General features: G+C 39.6%; 1 protein-coding gene across 4 annotated transcripts in view; it reads left to right on the forward strand.

Moving 5' to 3' along the window:
- LOC148020879 (syntaxin-22-like) overlaps positions 1-5412 on the forward strand; it is a 49031-nt gene extending 43619 nt beyond the window's left edge. For all 4 annotated transcript variants that reach the window (XM_087698677.1, XM_087698678.1, XM_087698679.1 and 1 more), the window contains 3 exons: positions 2947-3047; positions 3193-3296; positions 5118-5412. In XM_087698677.1, coding sequence (XP_087554803.1) covers positions 2947-3047; positions 3193-3261 — 170 coding nt within the window. In that variant the 3' untranslated portion in view covers positions 3262-3296; positions 5118-5412. The remainder of the gene's footprint in view (positions 1-2946; positions 3048-3192; positions 3297-5117) is intronic.
- The last annotated feature ends 14178 nt before the right edge of the window (positions 5413-19590 follow it).

A 19590-nucleotide genomic window follows, 5' to 3' on the forward strand; every position in this document is an offset into this window, starting at 1 on the left:
GACCACCGATCCATGCATTGAAAGGCATGATACATGCAGTGTTCATAGGCACCCCTGCGAGAGTTACGAAAGTAACCCTCTTAGGGAAAGGGTGATTCAAGGTCAACTTTAGCACACTAGAGCAATCTGTAGTGGTGCTTGCCACTAGCACATTAGATGTTTGGACTGCAATTGCCTTCTTTGATAGATGGACTGAGGGCAAGGATTATTCCACACTTGGGAGATGATACAACTATTAGAATACATTTTCCTGGCCTCGATGAGTATTTGTCTCATACAGTACAGATTGGTAGAGCTTCAGGCGTGTGATTTAGTGGGATATGACCTTAATTGATGTGGTTGTGGAGGGATGCCCTAGGCACCCATCAGTTAGGGTTATGGTCCCTACTTTTGCATTGGGCTCCCTTTCTCGAGCCATTAGGATTCCATCGGTGCATGGAGGGTTTATGCTTTAGATTGTATGCTACAATGGTCTCCCAGGATAGTGCTTTGCCTATTGGATGGTAGGCCACCTTGCATCAAATTGCCTCAAGATGTTGTAGAGGAGATAAGACTCCTAGGCCACATCCCTCATCCGGGGGAGAGGGCCCATGCCCCACAACTAGAGTGTAGAGGAGATGAGCCGTGTGATAGAGGAGACAGAGATGGAGGTGGGGAGAAAGAGGTAGTGAGAGGAGTGGGGCGAGAGATGGATAGTTCTTCTATGCCTCTTCAGGCTCCACCAATAGTGGACGAGGAGATTGCTCCACCATAGGATTCACCCGTTGAGTCAGTATAAGTGGATGTTCAAGAGACTTCATCAGAGGCAGAGCGAGGAGGAGAGTGTCGGCCTCTTCCTTGTTGGGCACATGATACATTCCATGATGCAAGGATCAAGGGAGTGCTTGAGGAGTGGGAGCCACATGATGCCCCACAATGATCTCGGAGGAATGAGGCAAGGAATGAGGCACATTCCACCAAGCTTGTTTGTACTAACTGTTGTTTGATGACTTGTGCCATACAGGATAGGGAGTCCATATTTCTAAAGGTGTTGTAGTCACAACATTGGAAGAAGGCTATGGAATAGGATTGGAGGCTATTGAGCGGAATGGCACTTGGAATCTTGTGCTGTGGCTCCTTCATAGGAAGGCGATTGGAGTCAAGTGGGTCTTCAAGACCAAATACCATAGCGATGGAACTCTGGATAAGCACAAGGTGCGGTTGGTTTGCTAAAGGATTTATGTAGTGGCCTGGAGTGGATTTCCATGGTACCTTTGCAGCTATAGCTCGAATGGCTACCATTAGGGCCATTCTTGCCTTGGCTAGCCATAAGAGATGGCTGGTTTATCAGTTGAATGTGAAGCCTGCCTTCCTTAATAGTAATTTGAAGGGGAGATCTATGTTGTCTAGTTGCCTTGCTTTTCCTCATCAGATGGCAAAGTTTATAGGTTGAAGAAGGCCCTTTACACCCTCAAGCAGGCTTCTCATGCTTGGAACAAGAAGATAAGACTTGTTCCTTCAAGGGAAGTTAGGGTATCGTTGTTCCTCTATTGATCCCCAGTTGAATGCCTACACATCAGTTGGAGGGCACTCATTGTTCGTGCTTTACATGGAGAATCTTATTCTGTTAGGTGACCATGTTTAGAAGGTTAAGCAAACAAAGGAGGCACTACATGAGATGTTCAAGATGACGGATATGGGACTTCTCTAATTCTTTCTAGGTCATGAGATTTGGCAGGCTTCAACGGGGATTTTCATCTCTTAGTAGTGGTATGTGCAGGAGCTTTTGACCACCTTTGAGATGGATGGTTGTTGGTCGACCTAATTATTTTATTGTTTATTTGTCTGCTGTTTATTCAGCCCAACCCATGGTCACATATCATTCAGATTGTATGTTTTGCAGGTGAGACTTTGGCTGGCATATTTCCACAGCCCTTATCAGTAGATCAACAATTTACATACATGACATACCATATTTCACAATTTGTCATGCAGATTTCGTAAAAGAAGCATAATGCGACAGATTAAAAACTGCTTAAACATACAGATTGCAATCAATCAATAGCAATCCATGCCTTTGCAGGACTTCAAAATGATTCGATGGACCATGTGATCACATGTCACATGGATCACAAAAGTTGCTATTAAATATGTTCAATCTCGGAGTCCATCTCTCTATAGGCCAGATTTGACTAGGGAAAAAAGGACAATCTGATCCCACATGCAAAACTGGGCCAACTATAATCTTCAAGGACCAAGATTTCAATTCAGCCATTTCCTATGTTTCAGAAATACCTGGATGTTTCTAACGTTTCCCAGCTGTAGGAAGTGTGTTTTGTGGGAATATGAGTGGAGGACAAGAGTGCTGAGTATAGCTGGCTGGAATGAGGGGATTGAGGATACACAATACTCCTATTCTGGATTGGGGTTGCATTTGTCATAGTATAAAAAATAAGCCATTTCTTTTTTCAATTATTTTGCAGCAATTGCTTTTTGGGAGTGTTTCAAGGAGACTAAATTAGGGGTTAGTGCATGATAACATTGGGGTAGAGCAGTGGGTGGAGGAATGGCAGACAGCTTGCAGCAGGCCAGAGAAGGAGCTTTGGATAGAATCATCTTTAAAGCAGATTGCTATGGATTTAGTTAGGTCTTCTGGGTGTCTTACACATCATTGTCACAGCTGTTTAATGGCATCTTGCTTCTCTGTCCGTTAACTTTATTAGTTGCTCTGTGGTCATTTGTACAACAGCTTATACCGGTGGTGGTTCAAAATTCTCCTTATTCCAAAGCTATACTTTCTATATTCGCCTTTTTGTTATCATGCCATGAAAGTGTTTGGGTTTCTTTGAGGAACAAACCATCAGACTTCTATCATATAATAGTGGGATCAACTACGTTTTGTGCAGAAACCATGTATCAATGCTGCTGAACCATTGGATGTTGATTCTTGTAGATTTTTGCTTGCAGATGATATTGATTCTCATATTGAGAGTTCCTATTCAACTACAACACAAGCGACGTCTCAACTTGTTAAAGCTTCAAAAAGCCAAAAGTCAAAATCATCAGTAGTAAGTTTTAAGTAGTTGAGGAAACTGTGTGTGTTTTCCATGCAGTAATTTTGAGTATTCCCAAAGAGAGTGTATATGTGGATCATGTCTAAGCTTTCTTCACTTGATGCTAAGCTTTTATCATCCCTCTTCTTTTTTGTGACAGGTATGCTGGCTAATAGTAATATTTATAGTAGTGCTGATTGCTATTGTTATTTTCTTGGTATTGCGATAGTCAACCTGACAGGCAGCTGCTAATCCGAATCTTTGGTATGCACTTGTACATCTATTATTAACTTACTATTTCCTCCAATGGCTGGTTACATTTTGCATTAGCTCTCAAGGAGTTTAAATGTTCTGATTTACTAGCTTTCTGATTGCCAGAAGAAACGTCATGGCTTGTGCAAGTATCTGATAGTTTGTTCTGCTTATGCAACATCTGAAAGATTACTCTAATGTTGAAGAAGGATTTTGGACTCTATAGATTCTGCCCCAGACAGTTGAATGAGTGATATTGTGATATAAAATAAAAAAAAAAGAAAATGTGCAAGACCTATAGCAATGCAAGATTTTAGTGATAGCCAATCCACAGCTGCAAACTCAATGCGTAGCTCCAGGTGTTTTCGGTTGTCCTAATTGCAACTTGTGCAATGATCTCAATCAAGCTTGCCATTGACCACATCTGATTAGCTGAACACAGCTTATCAATTCATCACACCCAAAAATCCATCTGATATGTCATATTAATTAAAGACTGTAGGTTGAAGAATAGTGTTGTTTAGTAACTTTTTAGGTCTTATGTCAGACTCAAAAACTGTAGCCTTCTGGCTGGATACCTTAAGTAGAATCTAATCAATGAAAACCCATTCCATTTCACCTTGTTCAGTATAGTGCAAAAAATTAGAATGGTATCTCTTGAACTGGATTTTATGCTTTTTAAAGCAGTGCACATGCTTGCTGAAGTATGCATCCATGCACAGAGTGCTGAAAACCAGGTTCGACTGCTTTTTGGAAGTTAGACAAGGACTTTAATAACTTGCAACCTTTTACTGTAAATGCTCAAGCTTAGTGCTTTGTGATTTGAAACAAGATAATCTGGCTCACTGCCTACAAATGAATTATGAGTTTGCGTATCCAGAATGGTATGTTATTATGTGCTGAGCTTCCCACTTAGAGCATGAAATTCATATGATACTATTTAAACATCACAGTTTTGTGCACATACTTTATGTGCCACCTTATTTGGAGACTTATTAAAGAAAATTGCAGAAGTTTCAGGTAGAAATTCATAGTTTTTTTGAAGCATACAAGCAGCCTTGCGAGGAGTAAAGCAGAGCTTATATGTGCTGATAGGCTGCTGGATGCATGGAAAGAGCATAGGCAACACAGCTATTGAATAGGATACCTAGAATGTAGTCAAAACTTGGAAGAGCTTGTGAGAAAATGTTGTGATGGCATTGCAGTGAAAAGTAAGTATAGTCCTAGATGAGAGTATAAATGTGCCAGCTAACTTTGAAGTTTGACAGCATTCACATGTCTGGTATAGCTAAGGGGGAATTTCAGGGAACGAAAGATGTGGTGAAGATAGTAGTTGTGCCACAAGAGGAAATTGGTTTATCCTGTACAACAGCACCAAGCAATGTAAGCAGAAGTGGTAGCAGTAGGGTATAACTTTTTAGACCCCCACGGATAGCACAGGCACGCCACCCAAAAGAGTGACACTTTCTTTGTCCTTTCTAGAAGTTTGTTTGCTTGAACACCGCTTCTAATTGGTTTATTTCACTGTGCATGCTGTTCTTTTCTCAAATCACCATTATTCATGCTGAGAGAAATTTCTTAGCATTACTGGGGATTCACACACAAAAAAGTATGGGTCTTACAAACAACAATAAACCATAAGTAACTTTGGTTTTGGGTTGCTTAGTTTTAAAGCACACGAGGTGGGCTCACCAAAACCTGTGAAAACTTAGCTTGAAGTTGGTGGTCATTTCAAAATGCTCATGCTTTGAGAAAATAGCTGTTCCTTGTGCATGCATGTCAAATGTGTCTTCCCTTAAACTTATATCACAGTTATTTGTTATGCAAGTGCAGGTGAGGAGTGTCCGGAGGTCAAAAGCTCCTGAATAACTTAGTGCAGTGGTGCCATTGACATTTTGATAAACTTCACCTGGATCCTGCCACTTTCCCTGAAGTTTAGTCAAGCCTGCTTTGTAGAGCCCTTGTATTCTAGTGGCTAAAGTGCAATGTATTGTGTAAGGGGATTAATGTTCTCTTGATGTATCATATTATTACATTCATATAACAAGAGACAGCATTCCCATTTGGAAGGAGAACTGTTAATTTTGATGCTCTTTTTTATGGCATCAAACTGTGGTTAGTTTAACTATTCTCATTTTCAGTGTATTTTAATGATCATTGATAGATCACCTAGTTCCTGATGATGGCTAATAATGTATGAAACTAATAGATCAAGGAGAAGATTTGCAATCAAATGGCCACCCTGAAAGCTTGATGTTGGTTGATGTAAAGATCTAAAGCCATGAAAGAACTAAGCACTCCAAGCACTCCAAATGTAAGCTTATTTGTTGCAAAAACACAGCTATGCTTTTATAAGTTTCACATTTTAAAAGAGTAGTACAAAGCGAGGCATGGCATTGCCAGATGTAGGCTTCCCCTCTCCTCTATTGATGAAGCTCCATTTTTGTGAAATAGAATTTAGAATACCTTTAATCTCTTTTCAACTATTATTTGCTAAGTTTTTTTTCTTTTTAAAAGATGAAATTTGCATTTGTTAGGTGCCCTCTCTCTATTATAGTTAGCACTCAATGAAGTTCTTGGTATAGTCTCTCTCATTTAGGAATTGTGTTGTGTGTGCATTTGCATGTGTGAACTGCAAACAGTAGAAAATGAAGTAAGTTGGGACTAGGATTATGGATCATGGGGCAAAATTCACAATGTCAATCCTTGTAGTGTCTATTTTCTATTGATTGAAGTTTGTTGCTTATCTAGTGTAGTTTATTCGATTTAATGAAAGAAGGTATTAGAAAAAGCAAACAGAGTTTAAAAAGCAAAAAGCTATGCCATCACACACACACACACACACACACACACACACACGCGCGCGCGCGCGCACGCGCACGCGCACGCGCACACAAAGCTGCATGTGAGGAAAACCTTTTAGGTCTAGTAGTTGTACAGTGTTTTGTGACCCAATTAGTAGACTAGGTTTCCAAGATAAGCAAGAAAATGAAATCCATTTATACGACAACCGTTTGCCCAAAAACATATGAATTAAAAGTAGAGAAAGGTTGTCCAAAAACATATGAATTAAAAGTAGAGAGGGTAAGAAGTAAATCTAGAAATGAGTGGTCATGTGATGAACATGGAAATTTTCTAACCATTGATTACCAATAGAGGCACTCAATATCATTTAATGCATATGAAGCAAAGAATGTGGATTAGATGTTTAGAAAAGTCGTGTGATCTTTTTTGAACTAAATGTTGAACTCTCGTCTTCAAGATTTTAGAATTGAAATTCTTGAGATGTATCTTTTGAAAGTTCTACATTTTGTGAAATGCCAACTTTTCTCGTAATCCAACAAAGCTTGTATAGATACGATCGTTATTATGCACATTCATTGAGATGGGTTGTCCTTGTCCTCAAATACACTTGATCACTGCACCATAAGGAGACTATAAGGTATCGATTAACTTTTTCAATTGATAGATATTGGCATTGGATTGGACTTAAGTATAGAGAGCACACTATTATTGAGCAATAAGACATAGAAGAAAGAATTGTGCATGCATGTATATCACATATGGCTTCACATGGGGCGGCTAGGAAGGGTATAATCGATCAATATGAGAGAGAGAGAGAGAGAGAGAGATTTTGGGGGGAGGGGGGGGAGGGGGCGAGACTTGTCTATCAACCATTATATTAATAAAGAGAGGGGTGTAAGTTGGTGGTGAGAGGAGTGCCCTTCAATTTTAAAGAGATGAGTTGTGATAAATGACCTAATTCAATTGATGGACTCTATGGTTGGATGTGCATTAGACATTGCATTTCTAGTCTAGGCTAGTGTACATTTATTTATATCCATGGGTTTTGTGTACCTTCAAAAGCACACTTTACGTGTGACCATTGTATTCATTTTAAGAGGACATTTTACATATAGTAAGGCATGCTTTTTTCTCTAGGAGCACAACTACATATGTGAAATACCTATATATTAGTTAATAGTGGGGATTTTTGGTTTCTCATATTCTTTTAAGTGAATGTGTTTTGGTTGCATATGTTTATAAAGTCCTACTAGAGTAAGGGGAACTTGTAATGAAGTAGCTCCCAATAATGTTACACTTTTTTGATGCATGATAGACCTAATAACAATGCATATATATGTGTACTATTGGCCATTAAAAACGTAAATGGTAATATCGTTGGTTGGTTGAAGTTCAAAACTTGTTTTCTTGGATCCCCCAACTTGACTATTTTGAAAGGTGCTTGCTTACATTATCATAATGGGTTATTTTGTAGCAAAGGTTTTCAACCCAAAAGACATTGAAATAAGGAACATGCATCAAACTAACATTTATAAAATTTTTGGGCCTATGGCTAGGGGTTGCAATGTGATATTGATTTGTAGCTTACCAAATCATTGAAAAGAACTAATAATTTAAAGGGCACCATTAGGTGCCATAGTACTTTGCACCATCAATCTACATGTACTGTGTGTGTATATTTGTATGTGTGCACGCATGCGCGTGTATATTTGCATGTGTGTGTGTGTGTGCGTGCGCACACACGCACACAATCTAGGTTCATTTATGTGTCATTTGATTACATGTTGGATATGTACCTATTGTGTTATTTGCATCCATGATTGCTTTTGTGCATGGCTTGTGCATTTTTATGCATCTAAAACTATGTTTGAAGGGTATCCCAAAAAAAATGTGTAGAAGAAAGGTTGAACTTCGAAGGGACATTGGAGCCTTTGAAGTTTTCCAGTGTGGCTTTCATTGATGGTGCAATGTTGAACATGAAATGCAACAAATAAGGATATAAGTGACCATTTCAAGGTACAACAGTGGGAATTAGCAATTACCTTTTTGGTGGAGTGTGGGGATGGATGTTCAAAGTCATGGCTGTGATAGCATTCACAGAAAGCCTTCTTAGATACACAAACATTTAGCTCAAAAAATTGAAATGATTTTTTGAATTGAAATACACGCATATGGCATTTCTTATTACTAAAATTTTTGTGAAGTTTAAGATTTCAAACCTTCAAATCTTTGAACATTCTTATTTAAAGCTTAAAGGTTTATTTACATTTTACAAGTCATTTGACATGAAACCTTGGTTTTTCATAAACATGAGGCTATGGCCTAATTTGATTAAGGACATTGTGCAACCATAAAAATATCTACACTCTCTTGATTTGTGACAAGCCTCCCCACTTCTACCTTATTATATTTCTTACAAAGGTTATATCAAGAAGTCTATCTCATTAAGAAGTATATATGGTTATTCTATTAGCTCCATGATGTGGTTGTCTTCCACATGTGGTTCTTTGTCATTGTGGTGTAGACCACAACATGCATGAAAAACTTTTTTTATGACCAATAAAAATAAAGACGAGCTCTTGAAGCAACCAATTTTTGCTATTTAGAATCTACATGAAATGTTGATTTTATAACTAAAATACTTGTAAAATTCACCCTTAATTGTAAAGGAATAATGAAAATCCAATTGGTATTTTAGATATGAATATATTAGAATGCCATTTTTTGTGAGCATTTGTAGATTGTCCTAGTTTGATGATGCCACATCACATATCAATTGAACTTGCATCTTAATTTCTAAAAATCCAATTTATGTACATTGTATTTCTTTGTATATTGATTATTATTTTGAAAAAAACTTGAAAATCAAGGCAACTTTCAAATGCATGTATGTATTTTCACATAAAGTTACTAAATAAACATTGGCATTACAGGTTATGTGACATTATAATATCACATGAACATCTAGTAGCATGAGATCATACATTTAGTTGGTGGGAGTATCAACTATTACATATGTGAAAAATCAGTTTGTTAAAAGCACTATTTCACCTAAGATATAAAAATGCAAGAGAAATAGGAGTATCCAAATATAGGTATGTATAGGTTATAAACAAAAGTATGTAAAAATGAGATTCTGTGTTTTAGTTATTTGAATGACAAAGAAATCATTTAATCTATAAGCAAGTTTGAAAATCACACACGTGTTAAAAAAGTAGCAAAAATTCACGATGAGAAAAATAATGTTTACCATGAATTGAGAGACTTACAAATATAACAAAATGCTAAATTTGAACATAATAATCAAGGTGTCAAAGAAGACTTGCAATTAATGTGTTAGAGTGTCTATGCAAAAGCAATAGTGATGGTGGGAAATAAGGCTTACAAATATTGTGCTAAAGTATATACAAATTTCCAAATTTTTTAATGCAAAAGCATTACATTTGGTATATGTGGAGTGTTTACGTCATCTTTAATTTTAAAGATCCATAAGTACTAAAAAAATAGGACTCAAATTTGTTACTCCAAAAGACATACTCCACAACCCCACACATAGCACTAAAGAAAGACTTTGTTGAGAGGAGACTAATTGAATGATAAATAAACTAATATCAACATCTATTTTGCAATCATTTCATGTGTAAGATAGAAAACTTTTGCTTGAGAGAAGGAATACTAAGATTTCATCTAATATGCTTTTGTTTGTGGTTGGTTAGTGTTAGGGATTATTTGTACAAAAATTATTTGCTCTATTATTGTGTGGTGTTAAGGGTTGGGTTTGATCATTTGCCCCAACCCTTCAAAAGAAAGACTTGGATGGCATAGATGTGGAATTTGAGAATCTACAACTTGATCTTAAATGGAAAAATAGTTTTACAAGAGGGGAACATGCTATGATAGTATTGGTGGAAACACTAGGGTAAGGGGGCCAACTACAGAACACCTAATGAAAAGATGTACGTTTGGTGGGAATTTCACATTTTGTATTATTTTTGAGATTTGAATAAATGAACATGTAGGGGCATAAAGAGGAATTGAATGAGCCTAATATTGATTTTTTAATTTTTCTAATCTATCATGTAATTAAAAAAATAAAATATGGGGAGGGGGGTTTTCTCAAGGTAGTGGTACACTTGTGAGCCAGTAAAGTTTCCCTCTTTTTGTTCCATTACTAGCCCTAAAGTTTTTTCTTTTTTACACCAGTTCACAATTGGACACCTTACTAAGTGTTGCAACAAATTGCTACCATTAATGAGAAGGCAACCATCTATTAGTCTATAAGGAGGATTCCTTGAGTGGGCATATAGGGGTTTGGTTGGAGGCTATGGGTTTCAATGGTATTTCATTTGAGATTCTTTCAGATTCCACTTTGAACCCCTAAAGGTAGTGTGAATATAATACAAGATAATGCATGGAGTTGATTTCTTCTCTAATGATGACTAGTGTATATTGTTATGTGGAGGCATCTAGAATAATACTAAGATGTATTTCAATAGGCGTGCTCAATGGAAGTGTCAATTCACAAACTTTCGATTACATCTTTGGCAGCTTTTGCACTAGCTTTGTGATCTCAAAGAATGTTTTGGTAGAGATGAGATTAACCTCTAGCAACATAAATAGAGCTTTACTCCTACAAGATATAAGCCTAACCATGAAACACTATGTACCAAAGAGAGGGATATGCAAAATGACTAACTTAAGACACTTAAGGCAAGGGAGCTCAAATACACTCAAAGAATAGTGGGAGAGAAGGAACTCTCTATAACCATAAAGGTATGAAATAAACCAAAAGGTGCCTAAATCTTTCTAACTAGGCCCTTATATACTCCATACTTACAAGACACAAAATCTTCATTGATTAGCGTTGAAAATGTTGGGTGAAAAGAGGATATAGAAGTCATCAAATAGAGTGTTCCATAAGTAGCTTAGTGAAGCACAAAATGAAAGGTTATGGGCCTTATTATGAGTGTTGTCTTTACTGTTAGAGTGTAGACCACTCAGAGTCGTGTGTCTTAAAACTACTAACCTATGGGGAGAGTTAGCCAATCCTTTGATTGGAAGGTGGTCAAGTAGTTTATTTAGCATTTTTTATTCAATAGTAAAGAGTTAGACCGATCATAAATGACTCTACATGCCCATTAAACAGATACTTCATATGTTTCTCTACTCTCTACTCTTTCTATCATACCCTATTATGTCTCAATTGTACCATAGTACCTCTCTCTCTATCTCTCCTTTATCCTCTCTCCTCTCTCTACTCTCTTTTATGAGCAGTCTACTCTCTCTCTACTTGCTTTAGCTACTTTATCTTTTCTCTACTCTCTACTTTAGCTACCCTCTATTGTTGCTCTCTATTTTCCTTTATTCCCTTCTCTCTCTCCTCTCTCTCTTTTGTCTCCATACTCTATTCTCTCTACTCCCTTTAGCTACCTTCTCTTTTCACACTGTACTCTTCTCTCTATTGTCCCTTTTCACTCTCCTCTTTCCTCTCTGCTTTCTCTAATTTGCTCTTTCCTCTCTCTACTCATAATATGTCATTCCAGCCATGTAAGTGGTTCCATATTAAATTCAAATCCTAAAATTACTATGCCTGGAATATTGTTGTGGAAAATTAGGCTATGGTTGGAATACTACGGTAAACATCACACTCCATAAAGCTTCATTGTCCATAAACCCTCATAGTGCAAGTGGTTTTACTCCATGCGAGTCATTGTTAGATGTTGCTCAAGATGTTCAATACGTTGCATTGGGCGGGTATGGTCCTCGTGTAGTCTATAGATCCGCATGAGGCATTTGGAAGATGTTGCCTCCACTGTAGTTAGCCTTCCCTACAACTGGACCAGTTGAGAGTGCTTCCTGATGTCAAGAGTTAGCTCTTGATCATCACCCTACATTTTCTCTCCTGGTTGCTTCTCAGGCAACTATTGCTGCCCACCGGACTGATCTTGATTAACTTTCATGCCACCTACAAGGGAATCATAGATGTCCCAAAAACTGACTGCTGGAAGTGGACAATCGTCATCATCGCTAAGGGGCATGGGCTCCTCCGGTATTGCTGTTTTTGTCTTTGCCTGTTGTATCCCCACGAGTAGTTGTAGTAGTCAGAGTAAGGGTTAGAGTCACCGAACTTCACTAATCCAAAGAGTGCTGGAACGGGATCTAGAGACAAGGGCCATCCTGATCTGTGCTACTGACTCAACAGAGGGAGAAGTGGCAGGTGCCGAGGTTGAGGGTATGGTAGTCATAGATGTGGGGACCTGCGGAGCTGCGAGACCTGTGTCTACAAAAGATTTTGGTGCTGTGACTGCACATCGACATTAGGGTCTCCATCATCTGAGGGGATAGGGGGGAGTGCAAAACAAGGATCTTGCAATCTAGCATGAAAATTTCGCAATGCCTCATCTCGGTCTTCCTGCATCTAATCTTTCGAAAGACTGTTGCAGAGCCCTCAGAGAGCCTGGAGAGATAGGCATAGCACCATTGTCATCCTCCACTTCAACGGAGCTTCAGAGAGCCTACTCCTGTAGGACTGTGTTCTCCTAATGCACCATCGCCACTTCAACCTGTAGGGTGTCCAACTCCTGTCAAACATTTGCACTGTGCCCAATCTATAGGGTGTCCAACTCCTGATGCACCATCGCCATTTCAACCTGTAGGTCTTGTCGAACATTTGCATTGTGCCCAATCTTTGCAGCTAAGTATGCGATACATCGTTGGGCATACTCTGGGGTCAAAATCCTTAAAAAATGTAACATAGGGACCGGAGCAAAGCATAGGGCTCGAGCCGAGCATAGGGCAAAGCATGCTAATGTCTGTGTGGTTGTGGCAGTCACACCAAAAACTGTGCCAACAAACTGGAATGTCGATTCCTCCCGAGACCATTTGAGAGCCCATGGGGAGCACTTTAGCATAGCTAAGAGGGTCTTAACATTGAGCTTGCCAGTCTCCAAACCAAACACATCAAGGGTGCGGTAGGACGGGGTCGATCCATGTTCTGTTGAAGAGTAGAATCTCGGTCCGGTACCTACTACTCTGATGCCTTGCCCTTTGGCGCATCAGGTGGACCTCCTGCACCAGTTGACTGCTATGTGTCTTCCAAATCAATGGAAATAGGGTCACAATAGCCCCCCAAGGTTGTGACTGTTGCGCTGCAACATTAGCATCAGTTTATCATGCACCTCCCAAGCCAGCGATTCTAGATGATGTTGGAACTTGAAGCCTCCAGCAGTACTGCTCCCAACCCAGAGGCTGCGGCTCCTGAGTCCTTAGCAGCAAGAGGAAGAAACAAAAAGGTAAAGTACTACCCACACATCACCTTCATTGATTTAATAGTGGGCGCACGAGTAGCCACCCAGTTGCATTCATGAAACATCCCCTCCTGCAGAACTCCTCCCTAGTTGATTTGACGGTGGTCGTCGGTGAAGAACATAGAGGCCACCTACTTGGACACATTGAAGGTCTTCTCATGCAAGTATAGAACCTCCAAGAAAGAACTTCAAAACATCATGTTTGGCCTTGTGCCCCTCATATAAATCTCTAAGACGGTTTCACCCACTATCTTGGGCCCAAACAATGCCTCCATTTGACCAATAGAAAGGGCTCACGATCACTATCTAAAGGCAGTAGTAGATGCTCTCGGATGTGCTACACTAAAAGCTCATAGTGTAGATGACTAAGCTACACCACCATCCCTTGATGCAATTGACTAATGATGGCCTTGGCCTTAGGATGAACATGTGTAGTGCTTCATGACAAGAAGATAAAGTCTCTAAAAATAGGGACTTAATCTAGTCACAAACATCTTCAAGGCACTCAGGGAGAACATGCACGACTTTGTCAAACACAACTTGGTTGGCCACCATGGTTGCAGAGAAAAGCTCACAGAGAGAAACAAGACATAGAGAGTAAGGAGACAATGAGAGAAAGTGAGCTGTATGCAACAATTTGCAAATGTGAATAAGGACAAAAGAAAACTCTCTTTGTATGTCATTGTTCCAAGGAACAAGTGTTGAAAAGGTCTCACCAATGCATGGTCACCACCTCAACCATTTTTCCCATGACGAGCCATAAGTGTCACCCGTAGTATTACGAAAAAACGAACTGTCGCCATCTACCACTAGAGCCATATGGACTTGAATACCACCTATCATCAAAACTAGTTCATCAAGAGATCCATCTCCAGATTGAAGAGGAGAAGAAACTTGAGACTCATTGGACTCATCCAATAGAGGAAACGAGCACATCATCCCATTTGCATGATACTGCCAAAACCAGAATCCATTGATGATGTGGAGAAGGAGATTACCCTGAAGAATTGTGAGGTAGAAAGCATACCAAAACTGCTTGGCCATGTTCATACAAGTGCTTCTTAGAGAAGTGATCAGTCTGATGCTTCTATCGCAATTGTAGTTTAGGCAGAAGATATGCACTTTGGAGAGGTCAACACTTCTAGATGAAAGGGTAGGGACTCTAGAAGGAGCCGATTTGAAACCATGGTCCACATGATGGGTACTAGAAACTCTAGTGGGGTGACGTTGGGTACCAGAAAATCCAGCCAAGGTAATCACTCTAGATCTAGTCAGCTATGCCAACACTTGTAGCCAAAAGGGTAGGGACTCCTTTGGAAGAAGTCAATTTGAAATTGTCATTTGCATTGTGGGTACTAGAAACTCTAACAGAGTGATAGCTTCTGACCCAAAGGCCAATTTGCAAGGAGAGAAACCAGTACTCACTTTGAAAGAAGTCCTATAGGTCCATAATGTGGCCAAAAGTTTATTGTCCCAGTTTTTTCTATGATGTTCCACTAGCTTTGTAAGAAATTTTCATAGGGTTTTATTGGTGGATTTAGCCAATCCATTGGCCTGAGGATAGTAGGGGGAAGATTTCTTATGAATCATTAGAAAGAAGACTATTAGGCACTTTATCACTTGTTGATGAAGTGACCTCCTTGATCATTATTGATGAGCTTGACTAGAAAATCATATTGGGCAAGGATATATTTTAAAAAGATGGGAGGCTACTTAATTGGTGAAATTATATTTTAATACCCATGCTTCCACCCACTAGCTTGATCAGTTGAGGAACTCTAGGCTCCACTTTTGAAATGGGTCTAGTGGAAGAATTGGGTGGAGCGGTAGCCTATCTTGAGCCAATGGCTACCTTAGCTTGCTGTTAACAAGAGTCACACTTGCGGATCCACTTTTGTACATTTCCATGCATAGTAGGCCACTGCAATGCTGCTTGTTAGATCTTTTGGATTGTTACTTTTGCTAAAAAATGATCATTGGAGACACCTTAATGAGCCTCATCCATAACTGCTTCCTACTCCATTGGTAGCACCACCCTTTGTAGAACTCTGGACAAAGTCTAATGATAAAGTTGGCCCAGAATGGATTCAAACCTCTTGTTGCCTTGGAGTGCCAAGCACTTACATAGAACCATTAGAAGGTGGTTTGGGACTTCATCTACAGTAAAAAATGTTGGCATTTCTTTATACCAAGTCCATGGAGGATTATTAGGCCCACTTGGTGGATCCTTGGCCACCATCATCACAAAGAGCTAAGCATTAGAAAAGTCATCAGTCACTCTTGTCGGTACTTCAACAAAATTTAGTTGAGAAAGGAAATCAACCACCACATGTTGGACCCCGCACAACCGAAAACTCAAATTCTTGAAGTAAAAGAATCCATCAAGACAAATGATCTATGGCATTCTGTTGCTTGACCAAATACACTAGGGCTAAGTAATCCACATCATCTTGTGACCAGGTACTTCATTTAGGATACTATCCAAATATGGCAGGGGAAAGGGATCTAAGATAGTTGCTTCATTAAGCTTTCGTTAATCCACGTAAATTCTAAGCTTCTTGTTCTTTTTTGGAACAATGACTATGGGAGAGATCCATTCCGCATAGTCAACTACTGGAGCAATGAACCCCACATGAAGCAATTTGTCTAGCTCCTCCTTCACTAGCTTACCATGTGTGGATTCATTCTATATCTTTGCATTTTGATAGAGATTACATCTAGTTCTTGAGGGATGCGATGTTGATAGAAACGAGGATCTAGGCCCTTCATCTCAGAATAGTCCCATGCAAACATATCCTTAAATTTGGTCACACCTCTTTAGGGAGCTCTAGATCCAAATGAGTGTTGATGTTTACTAGCTTGGTTTCACATGGACCAAGGTAAACTACAGATAATTTAGCCTCTATGACCCTTGTCATTGTTTGAAGCTAGGCCTCCAATATCGGCTCTTGCCTTAACACTTCTATCACATCCAAATTCACAATAGTTGCAGCTTTTGCTTTTGCGTCCCTAGATTTTAGGACAATTGAATTCTATGGTACCTATACCAACACCAACTCTGTAGCCTTCATAATTTTATTCAGAGGAAGATGTGCCAAAGATTGTGGATTGAGATATTGTTGACTTATGTATAAGGCATCTAGAAGGATTGAGATATTGTTGACTTATGTATAAGGCATCTAGAAGGCAAAAGGGTTCAAAATCAACATTAGTTGCCAAAAATATTGCTTTCTCATTATCATCTAAACTCTCCACATATCAATGGTTTTTGCCACCACCAGCCTAAATGCTATCGGTGGAGGAGAAATCTTATTCAAAGAGAATTGGACTTTATTATGGCCCTAATTAATCTTGATCCTCCCGATTATGATCAACCCGTGCCTACTCCAACTAGGCCATCCCAATAGGAGATGATTATATTCTCATGCCGCCTGTTTCATGTTTAGGACCACAAGTGAAACCAATAAGGAAATTCCAACCACTTCAATAAAAATTGAGCGAAGGATTCCAAGTGGCCACACTCTTTGTTGATTCACCATTTTGACCAAAAATGGGATCGGCTCCCAATCCATCAAACCAAAATCCTTATAGGTTGCCATGATGATAATATTCACTCTTGATTCACTATCTAGGAGGACGTTATTGATTACTTAGCCTTGGAATTTGATAGAAACCATTGGAATTGTTAGATTAGACAAAAGATCTGGTGGAACCGGCTCACACTACACTTTTCACACTAACTTTGAGAGGACTTTGGCAATCATGGCCACTACTTCCTACACCAAGTGAACATGGTGATGTGGTTGAATCATGTTTAGAAGGTGTATTTGAATGTTGAAACCAAGTTTAAGAGATGACCCAAAGGAATCATGATTGAAAATGGTAGACACCCATATGTTGTCGATGGTGACATTAGAATGGCCCCTAACCATGGAGTCGCCGCACTTCTTGACATTGGTAGATTTCCCAAATTTTCTTGCTATTGTTTGACCCCCGAGACAGGGATTGGCTTGCAGATCCTCTATCATGGCCAGCTCTATTTGTAGACCATTTTGCAACTTGGTGGCATACTTCCTCCTATTCTACATAAGAAGGATTAGTAGGTTTGATCTATTTTCCAGAGCGGGTTATCATATTCACTATTGGATCTGGAAGTTCTTCAATTTCCATTGTACTCATTGAAGACATGGATCCTTTATCTTGCCCTTTTTGCTTTTGAGTGTCATAATCTTGGGCATTTGGACATTCCACCCACTAGTTCCCTTCTAGCATATAGAATAAACATTCTCTTCTATAGTGGCAGGGAGCACCACCTTGATGACTGCCTCAACCACGTCCTCATCTCCATGGTCCATGTCGGGAGATGGAGTGCAGAACATTGCCAGTGTCGACAATGTTGATGGTATCAGAGCACTCCAGTTGGCAAGTTGATTTCATCTCGTGCCTTGCCATCCCCTTGTGTGGGCCAATGGACTATGTGAATTATACCGATAGACCTCCATAGTGTGAGTAGAAGTCTTGCAAATCTCACACCATCACTGATTTAAGCCATAATGATCCACCAAGTGGCCTATATTATTATACTTGGTACATTAGAGGGTTTTTGGTGTGGGCTTGTGAGTGCCCTCTGAGGACTCACAACCCTTCCTTCTTCTGGGACTTTTTGGGATTCTTTCTATCCTCCTCCTTAGATTCCTTCACATTGTTGCTACTATTTTCCTCGGGGTCCTCATTCAAATCTGAGTCACTATCATCCAAACTATGACTTTTATTATAGTGGAGTTGCTGGACTTTTTTCCCTTCCCTTTCTTATTCTTAGAAGTAACCAATTCCACCCGAGGGTTTGCTGAACAAGGCGATTCAAATCATTGGCTACTGGATCTTTTCTAGCCAATGCTCTACGGATATTATGGTGTAGCCCTTGGACATACATAGAATCTAACATCTCTCCCACAAGCTTATTAGCCTGAGTGGTAAATGGTAATTCTACCTGTAGCACCCAAAATTAGGTAGTGCAAGTTTGGACAGTGGAATCCCCTTGCTTAAGGCTCTAGAAATAGTCTAGCTTCTAGGTATCCATTCGATCTTGCTGAAACCGATTTGCAAATGCCGCCTTGGACACATCATAAGTAGCCCACCTTGCTCCATTGCCATTCATGCCACCACCTTCTTCCACATGTAGGATTCAAACACGGCTTCTTGATGGGATGCATAATCTTGAGTGGGGAAATTTATGGATTAGGCCACCTTGACTTGTCAAACAAAGGCATCCAAATCCTGTGATGCCGATCTCGTGAACTTGGAAAGGGGTACTTGATCCACCATCAAGATGTTGTAAGGGGGGATAAAAGGGATGACAATTGGGATTGCCAAGGAGAATTGTTGACCAATGAACTTTCATGGTGTTGGAGGGGCGATCGATGGAGATGGTGTAGATCTTCAGGTAAAAGAAGGCATGACCACTTTGGATGCAATGATGCAAGAATCCCATGCTTGTCCAACTCCTCATCATTGTGGGAGATGAACAATCCTGGAACCTCCAAAGTGTCTACCTGCGTTGCTCACACCGTGAATGCAGCCCAACCACAGGAGTACTAGGGGGGGGGGGGGTGTCGACAAACCTTGAGAACATGTGTGCATGAAAACTCACAACCAAAGAAGAGTAATTGAGAATAGATATACTTAAGAAACATAGGAATCTAACATAGAGAACCACATACTTAAGGAACATTGCTTTATTGCTTAATCTGACACTTATCTGAACCTAACATAGAGAAGTGCACACTTACGGAACATTACTTCATTGCTCAATTGAGGAATAGAATAAGCATAGAACATACTATTTTGAATACACATAGAATATTGAGGCATAGAATAGATAACTCATTAGATTGCATTCCACATTATATTGATTGCATTACATCACCTTATAGTTCATTAAATTGCATACGGTTACAACCATTTTGCTCAATCAGCACAAATCCCTATAGACACGATTGTAATACACAACTCCTACCTCTTTGGCCACACAACTCTTGCCTCTTCAACATTTGGTCCACCCAACAGTTCTATTAACTAGTGCCCAATAGGGCAAGTGCCATTTGTATCACAAGTACTTCCAAATCCCATATGAATGATATGAGGAATATGGAGGCCCATTGAAATCCTCACCTCTCCTCATCCTTGGAAGAAGA

The sequence above is a fragment of the Lygodium microphyllum genome, chromosome 18, assembly GCF_053477565.2.
Source record: "Lygodium microphyllum isolate KBCC chromosome 18, Lygodium_microphyllum_v1.1.10, whole genome shotgun sequence".
Classification (NCBI taxonomy): Eukaryota; Viridiplantae; Streptophyta; class Polypodiopsida; order Schizaeales; family Lygodiaceae; genus Lygodium; species Lygodium microphyllum.